The 23,829-nt window shown below is 49.9% G+C and overlaps 1 protein-coding gene across 1 annotated transcript; it reads right to left on the reverse strand.

Annotated features, from left to right (window-relative positions):
* Nucleotides 1-445: 445 nt before the first annotated feature.
* TAS1R2 (taste 1 receptor member 2) lies at nucleotides 446-21,316 on the reverse strand. Its single transcript, XM_010385565.2, has 6 exons — nucleotides 21,134-21,316; nucleotides 18,813-19,113; nucleotides 15,717-16,490; nucleotides 10,839-11,048; nucleotides 2,559-2,682; nucleotides 446-1,374 (listed from the first exon to the last, which is right to left on the reverse strand). Exons 1-6 carry the CDS (start codon nucleotides 21,313-21,315, stop codon nucleotides 446-448), a joined length of 2,520 nt encoding a protein of 839 aa, XP_010383867.1. The 5' UTR covers nucleotide 21,316.
* Between the last annotated feature and the right edge of the window lie 2,513 nt (nucleotides 21,317-23,829).

Below are 23,829 nucleotides of genomic sequence, written 5' to 3' on the forward strand. Positions count from 1 at the left end.
GCACCCAGCCCAGTGCACCCAGCCCAGCGCACCCAAGGCCTCCCTTTGCCTTGACCATGAGTAAGGGAATGAGCTGCAACCCGCAGGTGCCCACTGCGACCGCCAGATGGCAGCTGTAGGCTGCTAAATCAGACTTTGTCCTTGGAGACCAACAGGTCACCTTGGATGGTTTTTTTCCTAGAAGATGGCAGTGCCTGGCATGTAAAATAGGTCAAGGGAAATCAGTGAAGTGTGGATGTTTTAAGACACCCATCACTAAGTGGGTAAAAATGGCCCAGATGCCAAGGACCTCCAAGGAATGCTAAATTATTAACCAGGGCAAGGTGGGAGTAGTCGGGGATGGCTTCCCTGCTTCCATCTGGAGTTGAGCCAGCCAGGGAAGACATCTGGCTTCTGCCTCCCAACGCCGTGGCCCTCCCTCCCTCCCAGACGCCACCGGGTGGCACTAGTCCCTCCTCATGGTGTAGCCCTGGATCATGCTGTTGAAGTAGGCGGGCGTGTTGCGCTCCGGGTAGAAGAGGATCATGTAGCACTTGGGGCCGAAGTAGCCCAGGCTGATGGCCAGGAGGTTGAGCACAGTGACCAAGAGGTCCATGATGGTGACCAGCACCCCGTTGTAGGCAGACATGAAGGTGCAGAGGGAGACGGATGAGGTGAAATAGAAGGTCATGCTGAGGGTGATGAACTTGGCCTCGTTGTAGTTGGTGGGCAGTTCCTTGCCCACGTAGGCGAAGCTGAAACCCAGCACTGAGAGCAGCAGGTCCAGGCTGGTGTTGAAGAGCAGGCTGTTGCGGTAGTTGGGGTTGCAGGAGACGATCATGATCTTGGGGTCATCGGGGTCAACATGGGTGGTGGGATTGAGGCCTGTGGCCAGTATGCCAATCACCATAGTGACCATTTTGAGTACCATGATAAACGCCATAGAGACGTAGGGCCCCTGGTAGCGGACCCAGTAGCTGTAGGCGCGCGGGAAGCGGCTGGCCATCTTGAAGACACAGACGATCTGGAAAGAGCGCACGGTGATGCAAGAGATGCAGATGGTGAAGCAGAGGGGAAAGAGGACCTGGCGGCAGAGGCAGGTGGAGACCTTGGGCGGCCCCACGTACACCGGGACCACCACGTATGCCACCAACAGCAGCGTCAGCATCAGGAAGCACATGGGGCCCCCAGCTGAGCGAACCATGGGCGTCTGGAAGTGCCTCCAGAATATCACCAGGATGGCCAGGGTGCTGAGGAAGCCCAGGGCAGCCAGCAGGGCCACAACGATGGTGGGTGCCTCATGCCATTCCAGGAAGGCCAGCTGCCGCTTGAAGCAGGAGGCCTCTCTCTGGTGGGACCACTCGTTACTCGGGCAGGCCTGGCATTCGTATTCATCTGCAAAAGCCCACAGCGACTCCCATTAGCCAAGCCCGTCTCCCAAGCACCTGCATCCTCCCAGCCCTGCACAGGGCCAGGCCCCGGGGATGGAGAGAGAGCACCAAGGGCCACCTCTGCGTTCACAGCCAATACTCCTCAAGTCTCTCATGTGCATTCGCTCATCAAATCCTCACAGCAACTGCATTTCACAGATGAGGAAACCAAGGCTCAGCCAGGTTAAGTAACTTGCCCAAAGTCAGCAAGTTAGAGAGGCAGGATTTGAACCCAGGTCTCCTTGACCCAGAGCCTACCAACTATAGTTCCTCCCTTCCAAGACCTCACCCTCTGGTGTGAGAGGCATTCAACTACTTACTCAAAGAATGCATGCAATACATGTGTTTTTGAGCAGCATCCATTGTGATAGGGACCTGGGGTGGAAGGCCACAGAGAGATGGATAAAACCCAGCCCTCACCTCCCTGCTTTTGACTGACTGTGGGAGGAAGGCCAATGAAATCATTCCACAAACTCGTTCACCACCTCCTCTGTGTCCTGTGGTCTGCTAGGCACATATGAAATACTTGTATTGGTAAATGTCTTCATCCATTTAATTCACATGAAGTCATGGAAAAGAATTGAGCTCCAACTGTGAACTGTGCTAAACATTAATGTGGACAGAGGTGACGTTGTCTGCATGTTCCTAGATTTTATGTTCTATGGGGAGAAATGATCATTCTTCTCATCAAGGAAGTCATTCAACAAGCACCCACTAAGCAACCAGGCTATGCTTTGAGCTATGCTAGGCACTTGGGAAGCCAGAGGGATAAATGAGATAGTGTCTTCCCTGTCTTCCAGAAACTCTCCTCCTATTGCAAACATCATTCATTCATTCATCCAGTGGGTATTCCCCAGCCTGACTCCCTGAACCCCGGGCTACGTGTGTGTGGAGTGGGATCAGCTGCAGTCTGGCTTGGGGGAGTGTTGGCCCGTCCCTTCTCCCTCCCTCTCTGAAGCAGCCCGTATGGAGGATTTTGCTCTACACTAGGTATTGGGAGGATGCAAGAGGAATCAGATCTGGTCCCTGGCCTTTGGACACTCACACCCCCTGGGGGGAACTCCAGAGACCCTGCCAAAGGAGACAAGCCCTGGAGACTCCACGGGTGGGGCCGGGGCAGGGCAGGAGTGCTAGGCCTGCGAATCATACCTTCAGTCTGGTTGAGGAAGGTGCCGGGAAGGCAGTCAATGCACTCGAAGCAGCAGATATGGACGCCCACGGGCTTCTTCTTTTGCCCCGACTGGCACCTCTTGGAACACATGGACACAGGGACCTGGAGGAGGGAGGGCAAGAGACCCTGAGTCCTCTTTTCCCACATTCTGGGGGCCTCCTCCCCTCTCCAACCAGCAGGATGTTCAGGGGAGGAAGTCTAGGAGCCACCTATGTTTTTGGGGTAGAAACTGTAGGCAAAAAAAAAACCCTCATGCTTCTAGCAGGGGATAAGGAAAGGAGCCATTTTGAAATATGCTCAGAGCATTCTGTTCTGCTTAACAAATGCCTTTCCTCAAGGGAAACTATTTTACCAGAACCCAACTGATGTGAATTTTACCAGAACTTAACTGACATGGGAAAAGAGAAATCCCAACTCCAGCCCTCTCTAGCCTTCTTGTCTTACCTAAAGGGGCGGGGTGAGAAGCACTTATGAAGTTCACAGTTCTGGGGCACAGGCTTACTGAAAGATTGAGACCTAATCACAGGATTACAGAACACTTCCCCTCTATCTCACCACCACGTCAATCAAGGGATACAACCGAAATAACTGCAAGGCTGAGACAGCAATTAAGAAGGAATATCGGCCGGGCACGGTGGCTCAAGCCTGTAATCCCAGCACTTTGGGAAGCCGAGACGAGCAGATCATGAGGTCAGGAGATCGAGACCATCCTGGCTAACACGGTGACACCCCATCTCTACTAAAAAATACAAAAAAAAAAAAAAAAAAAAACTAGCCAGGCAAGGTGGTGGGCACCTATAGTCCCAGCTACTCGGGAGGCTGAGGCAGAAGAATGGCGTAAACCCGGGAGGCGGAGCTTGCAGTGAGCTGAGATAGCGCCACTGCACTCCAGCCTGGGAGACAGAGCGAGACTCCACCTCAAAAAAAAAAAAAAGGGAATATCTAGGGAAAACCAAAGATAAAATGGGAGACAAAAAAGGACACTGGAGAAAATTTTGGCCTCTGACACCATTGCTATTTATTTATAGCAAATAGTAAACATAGTTTTAATAAACTTGAAAGGACTGCAATAGTAACAGGTATGTTCTCCAACAACAATCGAATGAAATAGAAATCAATAACAGAAGGAAATTTGGGGAATTCATAGATATGTGGAAATTAAACAACATACCCTTGAATAACAATAGGTCAAAGTAGTATTCACAAGGGAAATTAGAAAATACCTTGAAATTAATGAAAATGAAAACACAACATAACCCCACAAAAAGACAAATACTATATGATTCTACTTATATGAGGTATCTAAGGTAGTCAAACTCATAGAAACAGAAAGTAGAAGGATGGTTGCCAGAGGCTGGAGGAAGGGAGAAATGCGGAGTTGCTCAATGGGAATAGTTAGAAATTTGCAAAATGAAAAAGTTCTAGAGATTTGCTGCACAAAAACGTGAATATACTTAACATTACTGAAATGTATGCTTAAAAATAAATTGGTAAATGTTATATGTCTTTTATCACAAAAATAAAACATTTTAAAAATGTACCAAAATTAATGGGGTACAGTGAAAACAATACTTAAGAGGGAAATTTATTATTATAAACATCTGTGTTTAAAAAGAAGAAACATGTTCTATCATTAACACTCACTATCTTATCTAATCACTAGCATTCACTATCTTATCACAGAATTTACTCTTTCACTCTCGATCTCAGCATAGTCCACAGGGAAGTTGTTCATCTTGACATTCTGCAGAATATCATGCAGGTCTATGATATTCATGACACCATGGTAATTGGACCTGGTTAGTAGAAAGTAGCAAGCACTTTTATATCCAAGCAAGACCTATGAATGCCAGAGGGTTGGAGATAAACCTTACAAAGATTCAAAACTTGGGGTTGGGGGTGCTGTCACATTGGTGATGTTTTTAGGAGGCCAATGGTACAGAGAATGCCAGGACATCCATTCTAAGATAATAGACAAGTCATCGACCCTACACCTGGTACCATGAAAGTGTGGCACTTTGTGAACCTCTTTAGATTTGAGGGACAACATAAATTGCTCCTGGAAATACTGCTCCAACCCATTTATCAGGTGATACAGAAGGCTTTCAGTTTCAAGGCAGAAGGTAACAGGTCCAGAGAATGACTCTGAAGAAGACCCTGGCTTCTGTGTAAGCGATCCTGCCACTGGGGCCACATGATCAAGGAGATGTGATGATGTTTGAGTTATCTATGCTTATAAGAATTGGCAAGCCCTAAGAGAGAGATGCAACAATGCCATGCCTTCTACACAACATGCTACTCACTACTTGAAAATCAACTCTTGGAGTCCTGCTGGGCCATTATGGAAATTGAGTATCTGACCCCAGGACATCAAGCGACTATCAGATTCACAGAGTCTTATAGAGAGGAAGGAATAAAAACAAGTCTTCATATAAGGGAAATGGTATCCAAGAAGCACCAGTGGGTCCAAGTAAATTTCTTAAATCAATTATTGTGACTCCTATATCTATTTATCTTATAACAAATGCCTCTCCCTCAAATCACACATAAGACCTCATGGAGAGATTCTTTATGACAAATAGAGAAGAACACTCAGGAATGATTCACAAGTAGGTTGGTTTGATATGTTAATGTAAGCTGACAGTGGACTGCTGCCATACTAAGCTTTTTTCAGGGATACAAAGCTTTTTTCAGAGTGAATCCTGAAGGACAGCAATGATGGGAGATACTGCTTGTATGTAGAGATGTGCAAGCAGAACACTTGGTTGTTTGCTTTGTGTGGATGGAGAGATGTCCGGAAGGATGGATATTCCTGAGATCCTGGACATATGGAATGGCTTGGCTGGTTGTTCAGGGCCCTGGAAGGAACAAGAGTGGAAGAATAGAGACAAGGTTGCTTGGGGAAAGGTATATGAATGGATCCATGAGAGTGAGCACAAAGCATGAAGATCTCTGTGTCTCATGTTAATGCAAACCAGAGAGCAAACACAAAGTAAAAGAAACCAGATTGAAAGGTTGACTTGTCCCAGCCAGGCACTGTGGCTCATGTTTGTAATCTCAGCAATTTGGGAGACCGAGGTCAGAAGATCAATTGAGGTCAGGAGTTCCAGTCCAATGTGGCCAACATGGCGAAACTGTTTCTCAACTAAAAACACAAAAATTAGTCAGGTATGGTAGTGCACTTCTATAATCCCAGCTACTTGGGAGACTGAGGCAGGAGAATCACTTGATTCCTGGGGGCGGAGGTTGCAGTGAGCCAAGATTGCGCCACTGCACTCCAGCCTGGGCAACAGAACGAGACTGTCTCAGAAAAAGAAGAAAAAGAAGAAGGAGAAGAAGAAGAAGAAGAAGAAGAAGAAGAAGAAGAAGAAGAAGAAGAAGAAGAAGAAGAAGAAGAAGAAGAAAGAAGAAGCAGCAGCAGCAGCAGCAGCAGCAGCAGGGGAAGAGGAAGAGGAAGGAGGAGGAAGAGGACGGAGGAGGAAGAGGAGGAGGAGGAGGAAGGGGAGGGGGAGAGGGAGAAGGAGAATGAGAAGGAGGAGGAGGAGGAGGAGGAAGAGGAGGATTTGTCCAACGGAGGTCAGCTGGCTTCTGTCCTCAGCCACCCCAAGGCCCGCACAGAGTAGCCATGATGTCAGGGATGGAGGCTATGGGTATGAACCCAATAGCTTGAGCTTCCTCTCACTTGAGCTTCCTCTCATCATGGCTGACCTAGTTACTGCCATTGCAGAACACCTAACATTCCAGCATCAGAGACCCACGTTGAGCCCTTGACTTGGCACAATTCTTCAAAGAGACCAGCCAACCAACTGCTGAAAGATCTATTACATCAGATCCTTTTCTTTCTGGAAGAAGCAGTGTTTCAACCTCATAAGAATTTTCCTTCCTTGATTTCAGTGCAGCATCGCCTTCTGAGGGCTTCCAGAGCGAATGAACTACTAATGCAGGATACCATATCACCTCAGATCAGGAGTCAACTTCATGGTAAAGGGGTGTGGCATGGGCACGTGATCACAGGCTCCACTGATCCTAACATATACCACATTACCCAGAAGTATCCTATCTAACCAGGAGATGAAATGGCATACTAAAAGTTCAGCTAAGGTACCGTCTTCAGGATGCCCTGCAAGGTGGGGACACTGCCCTTTAAGATGAAGTTTTGAATGAATGGCTTGTGTATAATGTTGTGGCCCCAACAGCTAGAATATGTGTATCCAGCAACCAGAAAGATTGGCTACATGCACCATTATTCTCATGGGCCCATTGCAGCATTGGTGCTTCTCCTCTCTACAATCTTAGACTTTGCTGGAATAGAGATTCTGGTTCCCAAAGGGGGAATACTTCCACCAGCAGACACTATAGGGCTCTATGATTACCATGTGGTCATTTTGGGGTCCTCATGCCAGTGAATGAGAAGGCCAAGAAAGGAAGAGGTAACTGACCTGGATTTGTGGGTGGAGCTGAGGTGGTTGCTACACGAGTGGAGTAGGAAGGAGTAGGTCCGGCACCCAAGGAGTAGGTCTGGCAACCCTGGGTGCTTCAATCCCAGTGCACCTGCTGGTGGGGATCTGCAGCAGGCACAGCCCAGAAAGGCAAGGCAACTAAGGGCCCAGACACCTTGGGGAGGTAGGTCTGGATCACCACCCAGGCAAGTGACTGAGAGTAGCCAAATGCTGGCTGGGAGTGAAGAAATCCAGAACGGTCGGTGGAAGAGAGAGATGAATATCAGTGACAACCTTGGGCTGTGGCTGAGTCCACCAAACAGCTCTCTGTTAGAGGCTGAACTGGCTACTGCTCTAAAAAGTCTAAAAAGTCTGTGACTCCCCAGGCTCAAGGAAAGCCACTGAGTGGAACAAGAAACGGACCTCTCTGTGGCCTGCCTCATATTTTCTCTACCCACTGTTTACTCCAGCCATTGCTGCAGTCACCAATTTCAAGGAAATGCCATTTGTTAGCACCTGGCCTCGGCTACACAGCTCTGTCTTGTGTTCTGCCCTAAGGCTGCCGTATGAAATGCCCATGGGAGACCTCTGGAGCTAACACCCCACAGAGCAACCCCCGACCACCAGGCGATGGGAGCTAGTGGACTACTGCCACCCTCCTCTGGGAGACAATGCTAAGGTGGCTCTTCGGGAGGTCCCAGTAAGATTGACCTCCAGTTGTTCAGAGTAGTGTCTGGCTTGAGGTTGTTCTCTTGCACCAACTTTCCCTCTTCCCTGTGGAACTCTCCCCAGTCTCCCACTCCTGTTCCTGTCCATGTATCATGTCCTGGAATAAATCTTCTGCACATAAACCCTTATCTCAGGCACTGCTTTCTGGGAGAAACCCAAGTTAAGACAGTGTTATGGGCTGAACTATATCCTGCTTGAAGACCTAGTCCCCAGGACTCCAGAATGTGACCTTATTCAGAAATAGGGTCATTGCAGGAACATAGTCATATAATTAGTTAAGATGAAGTCATCCTGGAGGAGGGTTGGTCCCTAATCTCATATGAGTGGTGTTCTCATAAAAGGGATGAATTTGGAGACAGACACATGGAGAACACCACCTGAAGGTGAAAGCAGAGATGGGGTGGTGATATGGTTTGGATCTGTGTCCCCACCCAAATTTCATGTCCAGTTGTAATCCCCAATGTTGGAGGTGAGTCCTGGTGGGAGGTGATTGGGAGGTGATGGGATCATGGGGATAGAGTTCTCAAGAATGGTTTAGTACTAACCTCTTGGCACTCTCCTCCTGACTGTGAGTGAGTTCTTGTGAGATGTGGTCGTTTAAATGTGTGTGATACCTCCTCCTTCACTCTCTCTTGCTGCTCCAGCCATGTGAAAAGCTGGCTCCCCCTTTGCCTCCCACCATGACTGTAAGTTTCCTAAGGCCTCCCCACAAGCTGAGCAGATGCCAGCATCATGCTTCCTGTACAGCCTGCAGAACCGTATGCCCATTCAACCTCTTTTCTAATTACCCAGTCTCTAGCATTTCTTTGTAACAATTCAAGAGCGGACTAATACAGGTGGTGCATCTACAGTCAAGGAATATCAACGAGTGCCAGCAAACCACCAGGAGCTGGGGGAGAGGCCTGGAACATATTCTACCACACAGCTCTCAGAAGGAGCCAGCCCTGCTGACACCTTGATCTTGGACTTCCAGCCTCCAGAACTGTGAGACAATAAATTTCATCTGTTTAAGCTCCCTACCCACCTCAGTCTGTGATACTTTGTTATGGCAGCCCCAGGAAACTAACACAGACACCACCCTAATATACTCCACAAAAATCCTCAAGGCACTCAGAAACGCACAGCATGAGGTACCTCTCCAACTGCGGATAGAGTGTGCTGTTGGGGATTGGGGGGAAGAGGGTGCAGGGTATTAGCAAAGGAGAGTGATGAAGGCTCTTCCAGAAGCTTTTCAATCCCTAGATCCCCTCCCCAACTCCACAAGGTAGGTCTCTATCCCTTCCTACTCCAGCAGAATTCTGATGGTCTATTCTCTAAAGAGGGTAAAATAATGGATCTTTAGATTGACAGATGTCAGACTCAGTTGAAGGCATAGCTACCATACTAAAACAAGAGCATCCAATGACAGGCTGTATTAGTGCACTTTCAAGCTGCTGATAAGGACACACCCAAGACTGGACAATTTACAAAAGAAAGAGGTTTAATGGACTTACAGTTCCATGGGGCTGGGGAGGCCTCACAATCAAGGCGGAAGGCAAGGAGAAGCAAGTCATGTCTTACATGGATGGCAGCAGTCAGAGAGAGCTTGTGCAGGGAAACTCCCATTTTTAAAACCATCAGATCTTGTGAGACTTATCTGCTATCAGGAGAACAGCACAGGAAAGACCCACCCCCATGATTCAATTATCTCCCACTGGGTCACTCTCACAACATGTGGGGATTTGGGTGGGGACACAGAGCCAAGCCATATCACAGGCTTTAGCCTGAATGCTGTATATAGAGAACCTCCACCATAGACTAGCTGTATGCTGTATATAGAGAACCTCCACCACAGACTAACTGTGTGGTCTCAGACAGGTCACACAACCTCTCAATGCCTTCAGTTTCCTAACCTATAAAATGGAGAGAATGGTAGTATTTATCCCCTAGGGTTGATATGAGAATTGAAGCCCTTAGCACCAGGCCTGGCACACACATGTCCAGTGAGTGCTTAATTTGCAGAGGTCTCTGAACCCCTCTTCCTGGGGAGCTGGAAAGCCCTGAACATGCATAGTTCCCAATCAATGCGGGAAGGACAGGACCCCAGACCATATACCCACGAATAGAGATCCTAGCAGTTATTAATAAAGCAGAGGTCCCTAATCCCTGGGACACAGGCCAGTACCAGTCTGTGGCCTGTTAGGAAACTGGCCACGAAGCAGGAGGTGAGCAGTAGGTGAGCGAGAGCAGAGCTTCATCTATATTTACAACTGCTCCCCATCGCTTGCATTACCGCCTGAGCTCCACCTCCTGTCAGATCAACCTCTGCATTAGATTCTCACAGGAGCACAAACCCTATTGTGAACTGTGCATGTGAGGGACCAGGTTGTGTGCTCCTTATGAGAATCTAATGCCTGATGATCTGTCACTGTCTCCCATCACCCCCAGATGGGATCTTCTAGTTGCAGGAAAACAAGCTCAGGGCTCCCATTAATACTACATTATGGTGAGTTGTACAATTATTTCATTATATATTACAATTATATATTACAATAATAATAGAGATAAAGCACACAGCGTAATGCACTTGAATCATCCAGAAACTACCCTCCTCCCAGTCTGTGGAAAAATTGTCTTCCACAAAACCAGTCCCTGATGCCAAAAAGGTTGGGGACCACTGCCCCAGGGTTGATGTGAGAACTGAAATCCTTAGCACCAGGCGAGGCACACACATGTTCAGTGAATGTTTAATTTGCAGAGGCCCCTGAGCCCCTCTTCCTGGGAAATTAGAAAGCTCTGAACAGACACAGTTCCCAATGAATGGGGGAATGAAAGGACCCCAGACTATACACCCACAAATAGACATCCCCCCACCAATTGATAAAGAATCTCCCAGCAATTGATAAAGAATCTCCAAGCTCTGTCCATAATGAAAACAGCCCTAGCAACTCCATCATGAGCCCCAGGCCGCCCCAGGCCTGCCCACCCACCAGGCCCCGCCAGGCCCTGCCCGCCCGCCAGGCCCCGCCCGCCAGCCAGGCCCCGCTCCAGGTCTGCCCACCCACCAGGCCCCGCCCCAGGTCTGCCCACCCACCAGGCCCCCTGGCTGACCGTGTTGTTGATGGTGTGCCAGGAGATGTCTTGGATTGTCTTCAGCTGTCGCTGCAGGGGGTAGTAGGAGGCAACGCTCTGGAAGGGATTCTGGCTCAGGTCCCATTGCCACTGGACAATCTCCAAGTGCAGAGCCATGTCCCCTTGCGGGTCGAAGAAGAGTTGGTGGTCCAGGAGAGTGAAGTTGACCTTCCAGATCTTCTCAAGCAGCTGGCAGTGTCAGAGGGAAGGGAAGTGGAGCTAGCATCAGAACCGAGCCAGAATTTTTCCTGGACCTGGGCAAGATTCTACCATTCCACTAGCCTTGATTTCCAACTCTGTAATATGGAGGCAATAAATCTCCAAAAAGGTGGCAGTTTAGGAGTCAGTGGCTGAGAGCTCTGCTCTGGAATCAGATACATCTGGGTTCAGGCCTCAGCTCTGCCTCTTGCTGTGAGTCCTTGGGCCTGTTGCTTAACCTCTCTGAACCCGTTTCCTCTTCTGCAAAGTAGGAGCAATAAAAACTCTATCTTCTGGGCTTGGAAGCAAAAAATAAGTTCATCTATGTTAGGGACTTAGAGCAGAGCCCGAGACAGGAATCACTCCTACCAAGATGCTGATACAATTCCTTTTCCCTGGGAGTCACCTCAGTCATCCCTCTGGAACCCAACACATGAGATGAGGTACAGAGTCCACTGTCTCTGTCACCTGCAAAGGTCACTTGGGATCTCCCCTGATCCCTGGGTCCTTCCTGCCTCCCCAGACCTTAGCGTCAGCTCTCATTCCAGTCTCTCCCCACCCCCACCCCCAGCACCCCATCACTCTCAGTAGGCAGCAGCTGGAACAAACTAGAGCACGCTTTGAAGTGGGCATCCTTCAACCTAAAGTCCAGTCCCAGCTCTGTCCACAATTTGCTGTGTGACTCTAAGCAAGTTTCTGAACCTTGCTGGGCTAACCCTGAAAGGACTTCCAGCTCAAATATCCCATGGACCTGGCTCCTAGATTTTCCCTCTATAAATGGGAGTGTCCATTGGGCTACACCTTTAGGGCTCACCTGCCTCAAGGACTGACAGACACACAGACAGACAGGTAGCCAAGGGAGTCTGGTCCTGGCCTTCTCCCTTCCCTGCCCAGCAGGTGAGGTCCTGACTCAGAAAGACTCTTTGGAATCAGCACAGGTTGCTAGGCCCAAGGGCAATGGTCCTTCACGCCAAGAAGAAGGAGGCTCCAACCAGGTGGTCGGCCTGAGGATGAGGATCAGGATGGCGGAGGCCCCTAGGAGTCAGGTCCTGGATGCCCATGTTGCACCTCTGTAGTGACCTGCCCAAGCAGCATTGAGCACCTGGGACTGGAGGGATCCAAGATATCACCCCCAAGGGGTCAGAAAGCACTGGCCTTGTAATTGTCCTGAGTGGGTGGGAGCCTAGACTATTATTGGCAGGGACTTGGGCACCTTGGGGTTCCCTCATCAGGCTGAACCCTGTTTCCCCTTCCCCATATAGCCCCACCCCTACCCCAGCATAAGCTGTACATTTAAGGCAGACTCAAGTCCACCTCTCCAACCCCGCACTCTCTCCTGAGACCAGCACTTGGTGCCAGAGAAGAAGAAGAGTATATTCAGCCTCTTAGCTGCCCCAGGTAATTTGCATCATGATTGCAAATCCCCTCAATAACTCAACAGGGTACATATGATTCCTTCCACTTAACAGATGAGAAAACCAAGGCTCAGAGATATTAAATTTGCACAGGTTTGCACAGCTAGTAGTGGCAGCACTGGGATTCCATTCCAGGTCTGATTGCCAAGCTCTGCCCAGCTCACTGCCACCTGCTTCACAACGTACGAACAGGTGGGCCATATCCAAGATGCCCGAGGGGTGGAGAGGGGTGGAGAGAGGTGTGTGGGGAAGAGCCAGACCACCGCCAAGGGCCCCATTTGTGAAATAAAAGGATTGGACCGGAACCTGAGAAGACCTCGCAACCCTGACCCTCTATGATTCAACGACTGGCTGAATTTTTTTTTTTTTTTAAAGACGGAGTCTCACTCTCTCGCCCAGGCTGGAGTGCAGAAGTGCGATCTCAGCTCACTACAATGTCCATCTCCTGGGTTCAAGCAATTCTCCTGCCTCAGCCTCCTGAGCAGTTGGAATTACAGGTGCCCTCCACTATGCCCAGCTAATTTTTTTGTATTTTTAGTAGAGACAGGGTTTCACCAAGTTGGCCAGATTGGTCTCGAACTCCTGACCTCTTGATTCATCTGCCTTGGCCTCCCAAAGTGCTGGGATTACAGGTGTGAGCCACCACACCCTGCTAATCTACTGAGCATTTTTGCTGGGATGGCCACAAATTTGCCAGCCTGGATTTACCCAAACTCCCACTGATCTGATCCCACCACCACCATCACCACGGGCAGCACATCCACCCAGTGTCATCTCCAGCTCTTCTCATCACCCCTGAGGCCTCTCTCTCTCTGCCTCGCCTCTCATAGCGGTGCCCATCCCCACTACTCCAGCACTATTTCATCACCACCCCTGGCCACTCCCTAGCTGGGTGCCTGTCACCTCTTTAAACCTCAGTTTCACCTGTGTACGGGAGAGCACCCACGTAGTAATAACAGTATCTGCTCAACAGTGTCTGTCTGGGCATGACTGAGAATTCATGTAAAGAGGTGAACACAGTGTCTGGCACATAAGTACCCATTCATTCATTCATTCATTCATTCAATATTCACTGAGAAGCAACGCCAAGCCAGACCAGTGCCAGCAACTTGGGATACAGCGTTGGAAAGGATTGACAGGGTCCCTGCTCTCACTGGCCTCTGTTTGGGAGGTGTGGGGAATAATCAATAAACAAACAAAGGATATCAACACAGTCACAACTTAGGACACCTGTTACGACAAAAATAAACAGAGTGTCGTGGTGTGACCTGGCAAGGAGGGTGGGAGGTAGTAAGGACACCACATACCATTTTGCAGGTTGTGCCCTGCAAGAATGGGTCCAGTTAGGACAACTGGGAGGAACAGTTGGAGTCCAGCCGACTCAGGTCACCAAGCCATGCGCTTGCTACAGGTCTGCGTCCATCTGAAGCCAAAGAGCATCTTGGTCTAACTTGTCTGCACAAAAGGGCATCATTTTCTAATTCACACAAGGACTCTGTTTATGCCAGCGGAGACCCTGGGTGAAGCCTACGTAGGGTGGGCTGGGCTCCCTGCTACTTGACTGCATCATCCCCCACCCCAGCTCTAAATTGGCTTGTAGGGCTGTCTCAAGAACGTCATCTCAGTGCTTGGAATGCTCTATGAACTCCTGCTGCCTCTAGACAAAGCCCCCTCTCCTTCACCTGGCACTGGATGTCCTCCAGTATCACCTGCAGTTCGGGTCACCTCTCAGTCTTCGCCACTCGAGCCTGACCACGTGGCCAGGCCACCACTCTCCCACTCTCCTCCTGGAAGGTCCAGTGTCTGTTCACTCCCTACTTCAGTCCTGCCTTCCCTGACCTTCTCCCACCATGATGATGCCCCTGCTCCATGCACAGCTGCAATTTTGACTTCCTGCTACACTTGGTAGACAGATCTTCTTAACTGTCCTCATCTCCCCCTGGGTTGGTGGTCCCCCAGGCCTGGCACATAGTAGGTGCTCAACAAAAGGGATGGGACATCCTGGTTGCTATGACTGGTGCCCTTTGGTCTCTGCTGTCAACTGTCTTTCATCATAGCTCCTTCCAGTTGCAGCTGGGAGGATGCCTGGAAGGTGAGGCGGGAAAACCGCAGCAGAATAGGCCAGACCTGAGTTCAAAACCAGGGTCCACCACTTACCATTGAGTGATCACGGGCTAGTCACTTTGACTTCCTGTCCCTCAGTTTTTCTACCTGTAGATTATCCTCACAGGAGAGTCATGAGTTAGATGCGATGTATACTAGCCATTGAGTGCCTAGTAGGCACTCAACAGTAAAGCACCCATGATAATTATGTATATTATTAATGTAACAGGACATATAACAATAGGCAGTATTTTTACCAACTGACACCAGAATTCCTTTTAAAGAATGACTGCAATCTTTTAAAAGAAAAGTGTTTATGGTTGCAAGGTTAGGATCTGAGATTATGGGATAGAGAGGTACAATTAAATAGAATGAGAAAGAGAATTTCTTCAGAGCAAACTAATTTGTTCTGTTAAAGAAGTGAACAGTTATTTGAAGATGGGAGAGGGATCTAGCAAGTGAGCGAAAGGGGAGAACGAAGAGGGGAGATGGGCAGGGTTTAGGAAAGTGGCTAAGCAACAGGGTGGGAGGCTGGCCCCAAACTGTGAAAAAGCCAAGGAACCGTTTAAGAACAGAGATCTCCAATAGCAAAGTATAAAGTGCGCATCTCTAATGTAAATCCCCTCTGCTCCTCTGATCCTCAGTGAAGCCTTCTATATCCCAGAAGGCTTCGTGGTGGGGTGTTTCTGTGTGTTACTATGGATGTGGATGTGTGTGTTAAGCCAGAAGAACAGATTTAAAGTCTATGTCTGAACCAGGGTGATAGAGAACGAGGGTAATGAGAAGATCCATAAAAGCAATGCAAGGCCTTAGAGGGTCCACAGGAAAACACAAGCCCGTCCCAGGCTCTCAACCCTGGAGAGACTTGGTCGGTGGGGAGGTGGGGGGGCGGGGCTGTGGTTCCCACTGCCTGTGGGATTTCCTTCTGGTGAATTCCACCTGAATGTCCAAGAACAGACTACTATCTTGAATGGTGAGCATTAAATTAATTTAAAAAGCAATTTTGTTTTGGCACCAGGAAGGACTAGTGCTATGTGTCTGGAAGAATGGGATACCCGTGCCCTTTCACACCCATTTGCCCAGAACCCCAAGAGAGGAGGATGGAGGTGCCCTGCAGTCTCTATGGCAGCCACCCCCTCACCTGCCAGGGGTAGACCTCCCTCTTGGTACAGGTGCCATGGTCACAGCCGAGGAGGCTGTGCAGGGCGTGGGCCACGGCATAGACCGCAGAGTACACGCTGTAGACGACACGCTCCCCAGAGAGCCTGAGAACAGTGTTGAAGGACAAGGTGCCATTCAGGCAGTTGTCACACTCTTGGTTGCAGGTAGACCTCTGGCTGGTCCTGCTGAGGGGTGACGGCCCAGCCTGTGGGCCTCGCACACGGAACTCACTGAAGCCCGGGATGGGCACGCTCTGGATGGTGATGCCCAGGAAGGTGCCTATGTGGCGCAGCTCTGTGAGGTTGTGCAGGACCGGGTCGATGGCCCAGGACTCAGAGGCGATCCACACGGCACCCGTGAAGTTCTGGCGCAGCACCTCATTGAAGAAGTTGTACAGGGTCAGGTCGGGTGAGAACACGACCACGACGCGTGCCGTGCTCTGCTGCAGCTTGTCCACGATGGTCACCAGGCGCTGGCGCTCCTCTGACGTCATGTTCTGGTTGGGCTGCATTGTGGGCAGTGTCTCCTGGAAGGCGATGCAGATGTCACCCCGGGCCAGGCGATTGCCAAGCAGCTGGCCATTGTCACGGCCATAGGTGTCGCTGCTCACCAGCACGATGATCCAGTTCCAGCGGAAGTGCAGCATCAGCTGCACCATGGCCTCGATGTGGTGGTCGGCGCTGGGTGTGGTGCGCAGCAAGGCCGGGAAGCGCACCTTGTCTCGCAGCCCATCGCTGATGGCACTATAGGTGATCTGTGAGGGGAGTGGCCGTGGCATGAGCGAGTGCCCCACTGGGTGCTCTGCCCTCACCCCAGGGCTGTATCCACCATCATCATTTGGGAAGCACCTAGTGCAAGTCACCCCAGGGGTAGGTGGTTTACACCATCGTCAATCATCATGGTCCCCAGGTAGCCCCATGCAATAAGAACCTACTGTGTGCCAGGCCCTAGGCCAGGTGCCTTACCTCAGCCTCATCATGATTATTGAGCACCTACTGTGTACCACGGCCTGGGCCAAGCCACATATACCATCATCCTCATAGTCATCAGCACACTGGCTTTTAGTGAGAACCACATCCTGGGCTAGGTAAATGACATAGCCATCATCCCCATCACCTAGAAACTCTTACTGGGAACAGCGCTTTCCTCCTCCCCCTCATCACCATCAGGCTCAGCAACCAGCCACATTTCTTCCTTCTGCCTCCGGGGCTCCATGGTTTTCTTCCCAACTCACTGGGTGTTCCATCTCCTTTCCTGGTTCCTTCTCTTCTCTATGACCTCTTAACCTTGAAGGACCCTGGGCTCAGGCTTCGGTCCCTGCCTCTTCTCCAGCTGCTCTCCCCCTCCCTTGGTGGTCCTATCCAGCCTCATGGCTTTATATCCCATTTCCATGCCAACAACTCCCAGTGGATAGCCCTGGCCTGGACTTCTCTCTTGAACTTCAGATGCATACCACAACTGCCTGTCTGACGTCTCAAACTTCACAAATCGTAACTGAACCTTTGTTCTCCTCCGAGCCCATTCCATCCACATCCTCCCCCATCTTGGTTGATGAGTCCATCGTTCCAGTGACTCAGGCCAAAAACTCTGGAGTTGTCCTTGACTCTTCTTTCGCACACAGGCCACACTGGATCTGTCAGCAAATCCTCTTGGCTCTACCTTTAAAATATATCCATCCAGTGCCTACCAGCTCCCCGCTCCCTCCTGTCCAGCCACCATCATCCCGGGCCTGCACTGCAACATTACCCACCCACCTTTCCCCTGCAGTCTAAGCTTAACATGGCAGCCCAGTGAACCTGCTCACACACACATCAGGTCACTTTACTCCTCTTCTCAGAACTCCTCAATAGCTCCTAACGTCACCCAGGAAAAGCCAGAGTCCTTGAATAGCCCCTAAGCGCTCAATCATTTATCTGCACAGCTCTCATCTGTCTGATTTCATCTCCTTCTTCTCTCCCTCTGGCTCCATTTGTGCTCATCTAGTTCCACAAACATACCAGGCACCTCCTGGCCTTGGCACTTGCTAACCCCTCTTCCTGGAATGTTCTTCTCCTAGGTCTCTCATGGCTCCCTCACTCCTTCACCTCCCTCAAGTCTTTGCCCAATTGCCAGTGAGACCCACCTGACCACCCTGTTGAAAATTGCAATCTCCCTCTACCAGCCCCTCCTTTCCACTGACGTGACAGAGCCCCCACATTTTTATTTTATTCATTGCACTTCTCACCTCTAACATCCTGCATCACCTATTGTTTACACTTATTTTCTGTCTGTCCCCACTAGAATAGAAGCTCCATGAAGGCAATGATTTCTATGTTGTTGCTAGCTGTACCCCAGCACCTACAACAGTACCTGGCACATAGTAGGTGCTCAATAAATATCTGTTACATGAATGAAAGAATGAATTTAGTCCTCAGCTAGATGCTTCATGTAAAAGTACTAACATTAAACAGTAGCAATCACAATATTCGTGACTATCTAACTGTGTGCCAAGTTTTTTGCTAGCTGATCTTTAATGAACATGTAGCCTGTACCAGTACTGCACTTGCCACTTTCAATCATGATTATGATAATAGTTATAATAATAGTCGTAATACAAATCACTCTTTCGTGAGGACCTACTGTGAGGCAGACCTTGTGCTAGGCAACTGTGCAGAATAATACTAAGCACTCCAAGTTTTTATTCCTGTGTAAGATGCTTTATAAAACAACATTATTTACTACCTACTGTGTGCTCGAAATTTACACAGATTGAAACACTAATCTTCAGATAGTCCTGGGATGGAACGCTTATCATCCCACTTTACAGGTGAGGAAATTGAGGCCTAGAAGAGTTAAGAGATTTGCCAAAGGCTTCACTGTGGCCAAGACTCGGTGCCAAGTTGCACAACCAGATCTGCCCACTTCCAAAGCCTGAGCCCTTACTCCATAAGCTGGGCTGTCTTCTCAAGATTTGGGCTGATGCCCTGACCCTGCTTCTGGTCCTATCACCACCTCCCATGATTGTTGGAAGAAGTGGCCTCTGAGGCCTATAGACAGCCACTCCTCTGCCCCACTCCCCAGGGCCCAGGAGCCTCACCTGTGGAAGAAGAAAGAGGGAGAGGAAGTTGGCCACAGTCATGACAGCGTCGGAGTTGTCAGGGCCAATGACAGCCACCACACGGGGCATGTAGTTACTGTAGTCCTCATGGATGGGAAGGAGGTTGTTATCCTGTGCCAGGAAGTAGAGCACCGGCTGGACGTTGTTGGAGATGTAGCACACATCCACCATCTCATAGCCTAGCAGCACATCAGGCAGCAGGCTGCTGTCATTGTTGATCTCCTCCACCGCAAAGCGCATGGCCTGCATGAGGTTGTAGCCCATCACCTTCGTTTCATACCTGGAGGGGCCACAGCAGTATGAGATGGAAGCAGATCCAGAGTGAGAAAGGGAGGGATAAGAGAACCAGCCTGCTCCTCCTCCCTGCCACAGGAAAGCCAAGGCATTGACTGAGAAGGAACCACCCTAGAAGGCTCCAGCACTTTCACCATGTCATTGTCACCATACCACATCTCTAGGGTCACCATTGCCCATATGGCCACCACTGACACCATTATCGATGAGGCCATAATCAATACCATCCCTATAATCTCCATCACCACTCTACTGACGTCCACTAATGTGACCACCATTATCCACTAAAACTTCCATCATCACCATCACCACTATCAACATCATCACCCACTACCTGTATTACCAATATCACCACCAGGGCCATCACTGTCACCACAACCTTGTGACCATCATCACCACCATCATCACCATCACCATGACCACCATCACTATCAGCACCATCACTATCACCACCATCATCATCATCACCACCATCACCACCACCATTTCCACCATCACCATCACCACTACCATCACCAGCGCCATCAGTAACACCCTCACCACCATCACCATCACAGCACCATCATTATTAGCATCACCATCACCACCACCCCCATCACCATCATCACTACCATCACCAACACCATCACTAACACCATCACCACCATCAGCACCATCATCAGCATCACTACGATCACCACCGTCACCATCATCACTACCATCACCATCATCACCAATACCATCACTAACACCATCACCAGTATCACTACCATTACCATCATCACTAACACCATCACTAACACCATCAGCACCATCATCAGCAACACTATCATCAACACCACCATCACCATCATCACTACCATTACCATAATCACCAACACCATCACTAACACCATCACCACCATCAGCACCATCATCAGCATCACTATTATCAACACCACCAACGCCATCATCACTACCATCACCATCATCACCAACACTATCATTAAAACCATCATCATCATCACCATTATCACTACCAGTACCATCATTACCAACACTATTACCACCACTGCCATCATCATCACTACTGTCACCATCATCACCACCGTTACCACCATCATCATCACCATCACCATCACCATCATACTTTTTCTCATTGTCATCATCACCAGTATTACTGTTATCAACATTGTCAGCATCATCACCATTACTTTCATCACCACCATCACCTTCATTATACTCCCCACCATGGTCACAAGCATTAGAAAACCCAGCATTGTGCCTAGTGCCATCACCTTCACCATTCTCAAGCCAACATATAATCTTCCCCAATGTCATAAATAATGCATTTCTTATAGTCAACCCTTAATCATCTTTTGCACTGTCCTACCTTTCTCCTTGTCTCCCACAAAACCCTCACCCTCTCTGCAAGAGGTCACTGTTTTATAGTCCCAGGCTGGCTCCATGTCCCAGCCTTCGTGCTTGCATGCAGATGCACCCAGGCGCCACAATCTCCAAGTGATGCTGTCATCCCAAGGGGTTCATGGAAGAGGTGGGGGAAGAGGAACTCCCCTCTAGGCCAGAAAGCACCCCTACCCACCCAGCCACAGCCCTTGGAAAATGCAGTCTGAGAACTTTATATAGAGAAAAATCACATTCTGCATCCCAGAGGATTTTGAATGGGCTTTTACATGGACCCATTGGGAGTCCCCCAGTTGCCAAAGTGGGTGAGAGCAGTCTTGATCGCCTCTAAAAGCCCTCTAGGCTCGAACATTCTGTAACTCTATTTAAAAATAAATAAATGACACTGAGATGACCCAAGTCTCAGTGTTTCAGAGCACAATCGCCAAAGATTTTGGTAACCCGTGTTGTATGAGGCCTCCCTGAGGGCTAGGAGCATGGATCTAGAATAAGGGGGTTGGCAATGAATGGGAAGGAGTGCTCTAAGCCCTTGGTCCTGGTCTAGCTCCCAAGGACCCACAGGACCAGATCTGGCCTCCCATCCCATCCCCATTGCCACTTCCAGCCCCACACTGGAGACTCACTCCTTGCACATGGGCACCTGCAGGAAGTCAAGGTGAACAATGCCCTTCATGTTGGCATGGAGGGTGAAGAGGCCACCCAGGAGGTAATCCCCAGGCAGGTAGAAGTCCGAGTTTTTAGCCGGCTCAGCCAGGACCCGTAGCAGGAAGAACAGGGAGCAGATGGTCGTTGCCCTGGGCCGCATGGCTGGGAAGTGATGGTCTCAGGAGGTAGTCCTGCCTCACTGGAGAACTGGTGGTTGACACCAGGGTATTTGCAAGACATTTACATAGCAATGGTCCTGCCACAGACTGTGGGGCACCTGGAGCAGGTGGAGAGGTTTGGGGGTCCAAGGGGAGGAGAGGAGGCTGGAATTACGATGATTCTTTCTTAGAGCATAGTGGGGCTAGGTGGTCTAGGGGAACCCTATTTGGAAGGAGAGAGAAGCATCCTGATAACTTGGCCATACCCTGGCCTTCTGCCGCTTGTCCAAGGACAAGTCTCGTCTTCCTGACGTTTCAAATATTTCAGGAGTAAAGGACAAAGGTGCTCTGAGGAGACAGAGTACTGTGGCCAAAAGAGCCCAAGCTCTAGAGCCCAGCCAAGTCAGGCCAGGCATGCAGTGATGTATCGGTGTTCAGCAAGTGGTAGCCATTGTCAGTAAGAACCAGGCATCATGCCGGTGTTTGCGGTTCATCATCTCATATAATGGTTGCATCTCATATAAGGGGACTATTACTAACCCCATTTCAAAGATGAAGAAATGGAGGCACTGAGAAATTAAGAAATCCAGCCCGGGCTCCTGACTAGCAGAGCTGAGAGTCAAACCACATGGCCTGACTCCAGGGCTGGTCTTTCACCGCCACACCACATGACATCACAAAGTTAGTACTTTTGATAGAAAAAAAACAGTAATGGTGGCCAGGTGCAGTGGCTCACATCTGTAATCCCAGCACTTTGGGAGGCTGAGGCAGGCGGATCACGAGGTCAGGAGACCAAGACCATCCTGACTAACATGGTGAAACCCTGTCTCTACTAAAAATATAAACAAAATTAGCCAGGAGTGGTGACAGGTGCCTGTAGTCCCAGCTGCTCGGGAGGCTGAGGCAGGAGAATGGCATGTACCCGGGAGGATGAGTTTGCAATGAGCTGAGATTGCTCCACTGCACTCCAGCCTGGGCAATGGAGCAAGACACTGTCTGAAAAAAAAAAAAAGAAAAAAAAAAAAACCCAGCAGTGGCGAAGAGGTTCTGGGAAGGAGTAAGTGAGGGGTGGTCTCACTCCCTCTGAAGGCTGCCATCAGTCAGCCTAGCAACACCCGCTCTGGGTCCCCCACCCCTTGGGCCCCACACCAAAGGGCAGGGTTGTGGGCAGAACAGAAAGTTGAAAATTCCTAAATTCATAGGTGAATACTCTCAAGGAGTCAGAGGCGGGGAGGTGGCTCCAGTGAATTAGGGACCCACGGGAATCAGAGACCCTTGTCCAATTAGTGCTGTTTTGTTCCTTTCCAGTCCTAACAACATGTGCCGAGCCTTAGGGAACCTGCCACACACCATGCGGCTGGAATGGGTCTGTCAAAGGCACATACCCGGCTGCTGGGCTCCAGGGTTCTGATGGGCAGAGGCTTCAAGGTACAAAAAGGTGATTGAAAACCCTGTGCTCGGCTGGGCACGGTGTGTTACTGCCTGTAATCCCAGCACTTTGGGAGGCCGAAACAGGCAGATCGCCTGAGCTCAAGAGTTCGAGACCACCCTGGGCAATGTGGTGAAACCCTGTCTCTACTAAAAATACAAAAAATTAGCTGGGTGTGGTGGCAAACGCGCCTGTAATCCCAGCTACCTGAGAGGCTGAGGCATGAGAATCGCTTGAGCCTAGGAAGCAGAGGTTGCAGTGAGCCGAGATCGTGACACTGCACTCCAACTTGGGCTACAGAGTGAGACTCCATCTCAAAAAATAAAAATAAAAATAAAAACATGCTCTTCTCTGCCCCACCCCAGCCAAGCCCTGCTCCTCCTTCAGGACCCAGTCTGAGCTTCTCCTCCTCCTAGGAACCATTCGTGCCCGTCAGTTCAAGGGAACCTCCCCCGCTCTGAGCAGCAACAAGCCTCCTGTCTGCATCGTCACTGGGCACTGGCTACCAGCCTTACATTGTTAACCGGATCCTGCTGCGTGTGTCCACTCTACTTGGGGAACCTTGAAACCACGTGACTTGGACTCACCTAGATTTGACATCAGCTGTTTGCTGGATGAGCACGTGCAGGTTCCTTAACCTCTCTGAGGCTCTGTTTCTTCTCCACTGAAACAAGGATAACAATTCCAGCCTCACGGATTTGGTGTAGGAATTAAGTTAAATAAAACTGGGGGGTGCGGAGCAGGCTTGGAGAAAGGGGAGTTTGCCAAAGTGCGAGGTTGTTTCTTTTTACAAGGAAATCAGCTGCCGCAGGGGGAACCATGGGCTCTGTGTCCAGCTGAAAGTGCCCCTTTGTGTCCCAAAGCCTCTTAAAGTTACCCTGAAGGATGCTGGATGTCTTTAACCACTGCAGAGCCGAAGTGGCACCCACTCCCCTGCCCCTGACCTCTCCTGGGGCGGGCTCATCCCGTGGGCCTGTAACCTGACAGGGGGAGGTCTCCTGGTGCTGCAGGAAGGCAGAATTGGCTGTGTGATCGGGGCCTGTCCCTGCCCCTCACTGGGCTTGTGTAAACCAGTGGATGGGAGGTG

This window comes from Rhinopithecus roxellana, chromosome 12 (genome assembly GCF_007565055.1).
Source record: "Rhinopithecus roxellana isolate Shanxi Qingling chromosome 12, ASM756505v1, whole genome shotgun sequence".
In the NCBI taxonomy this organism is placed as follows: domain Eukaryota; kingdom Metazoa; phylum Chordata; class Mammalia; order Primates; family Cercopithecidae; genus Rhinopithecus; species Rhinopithecus roxellana.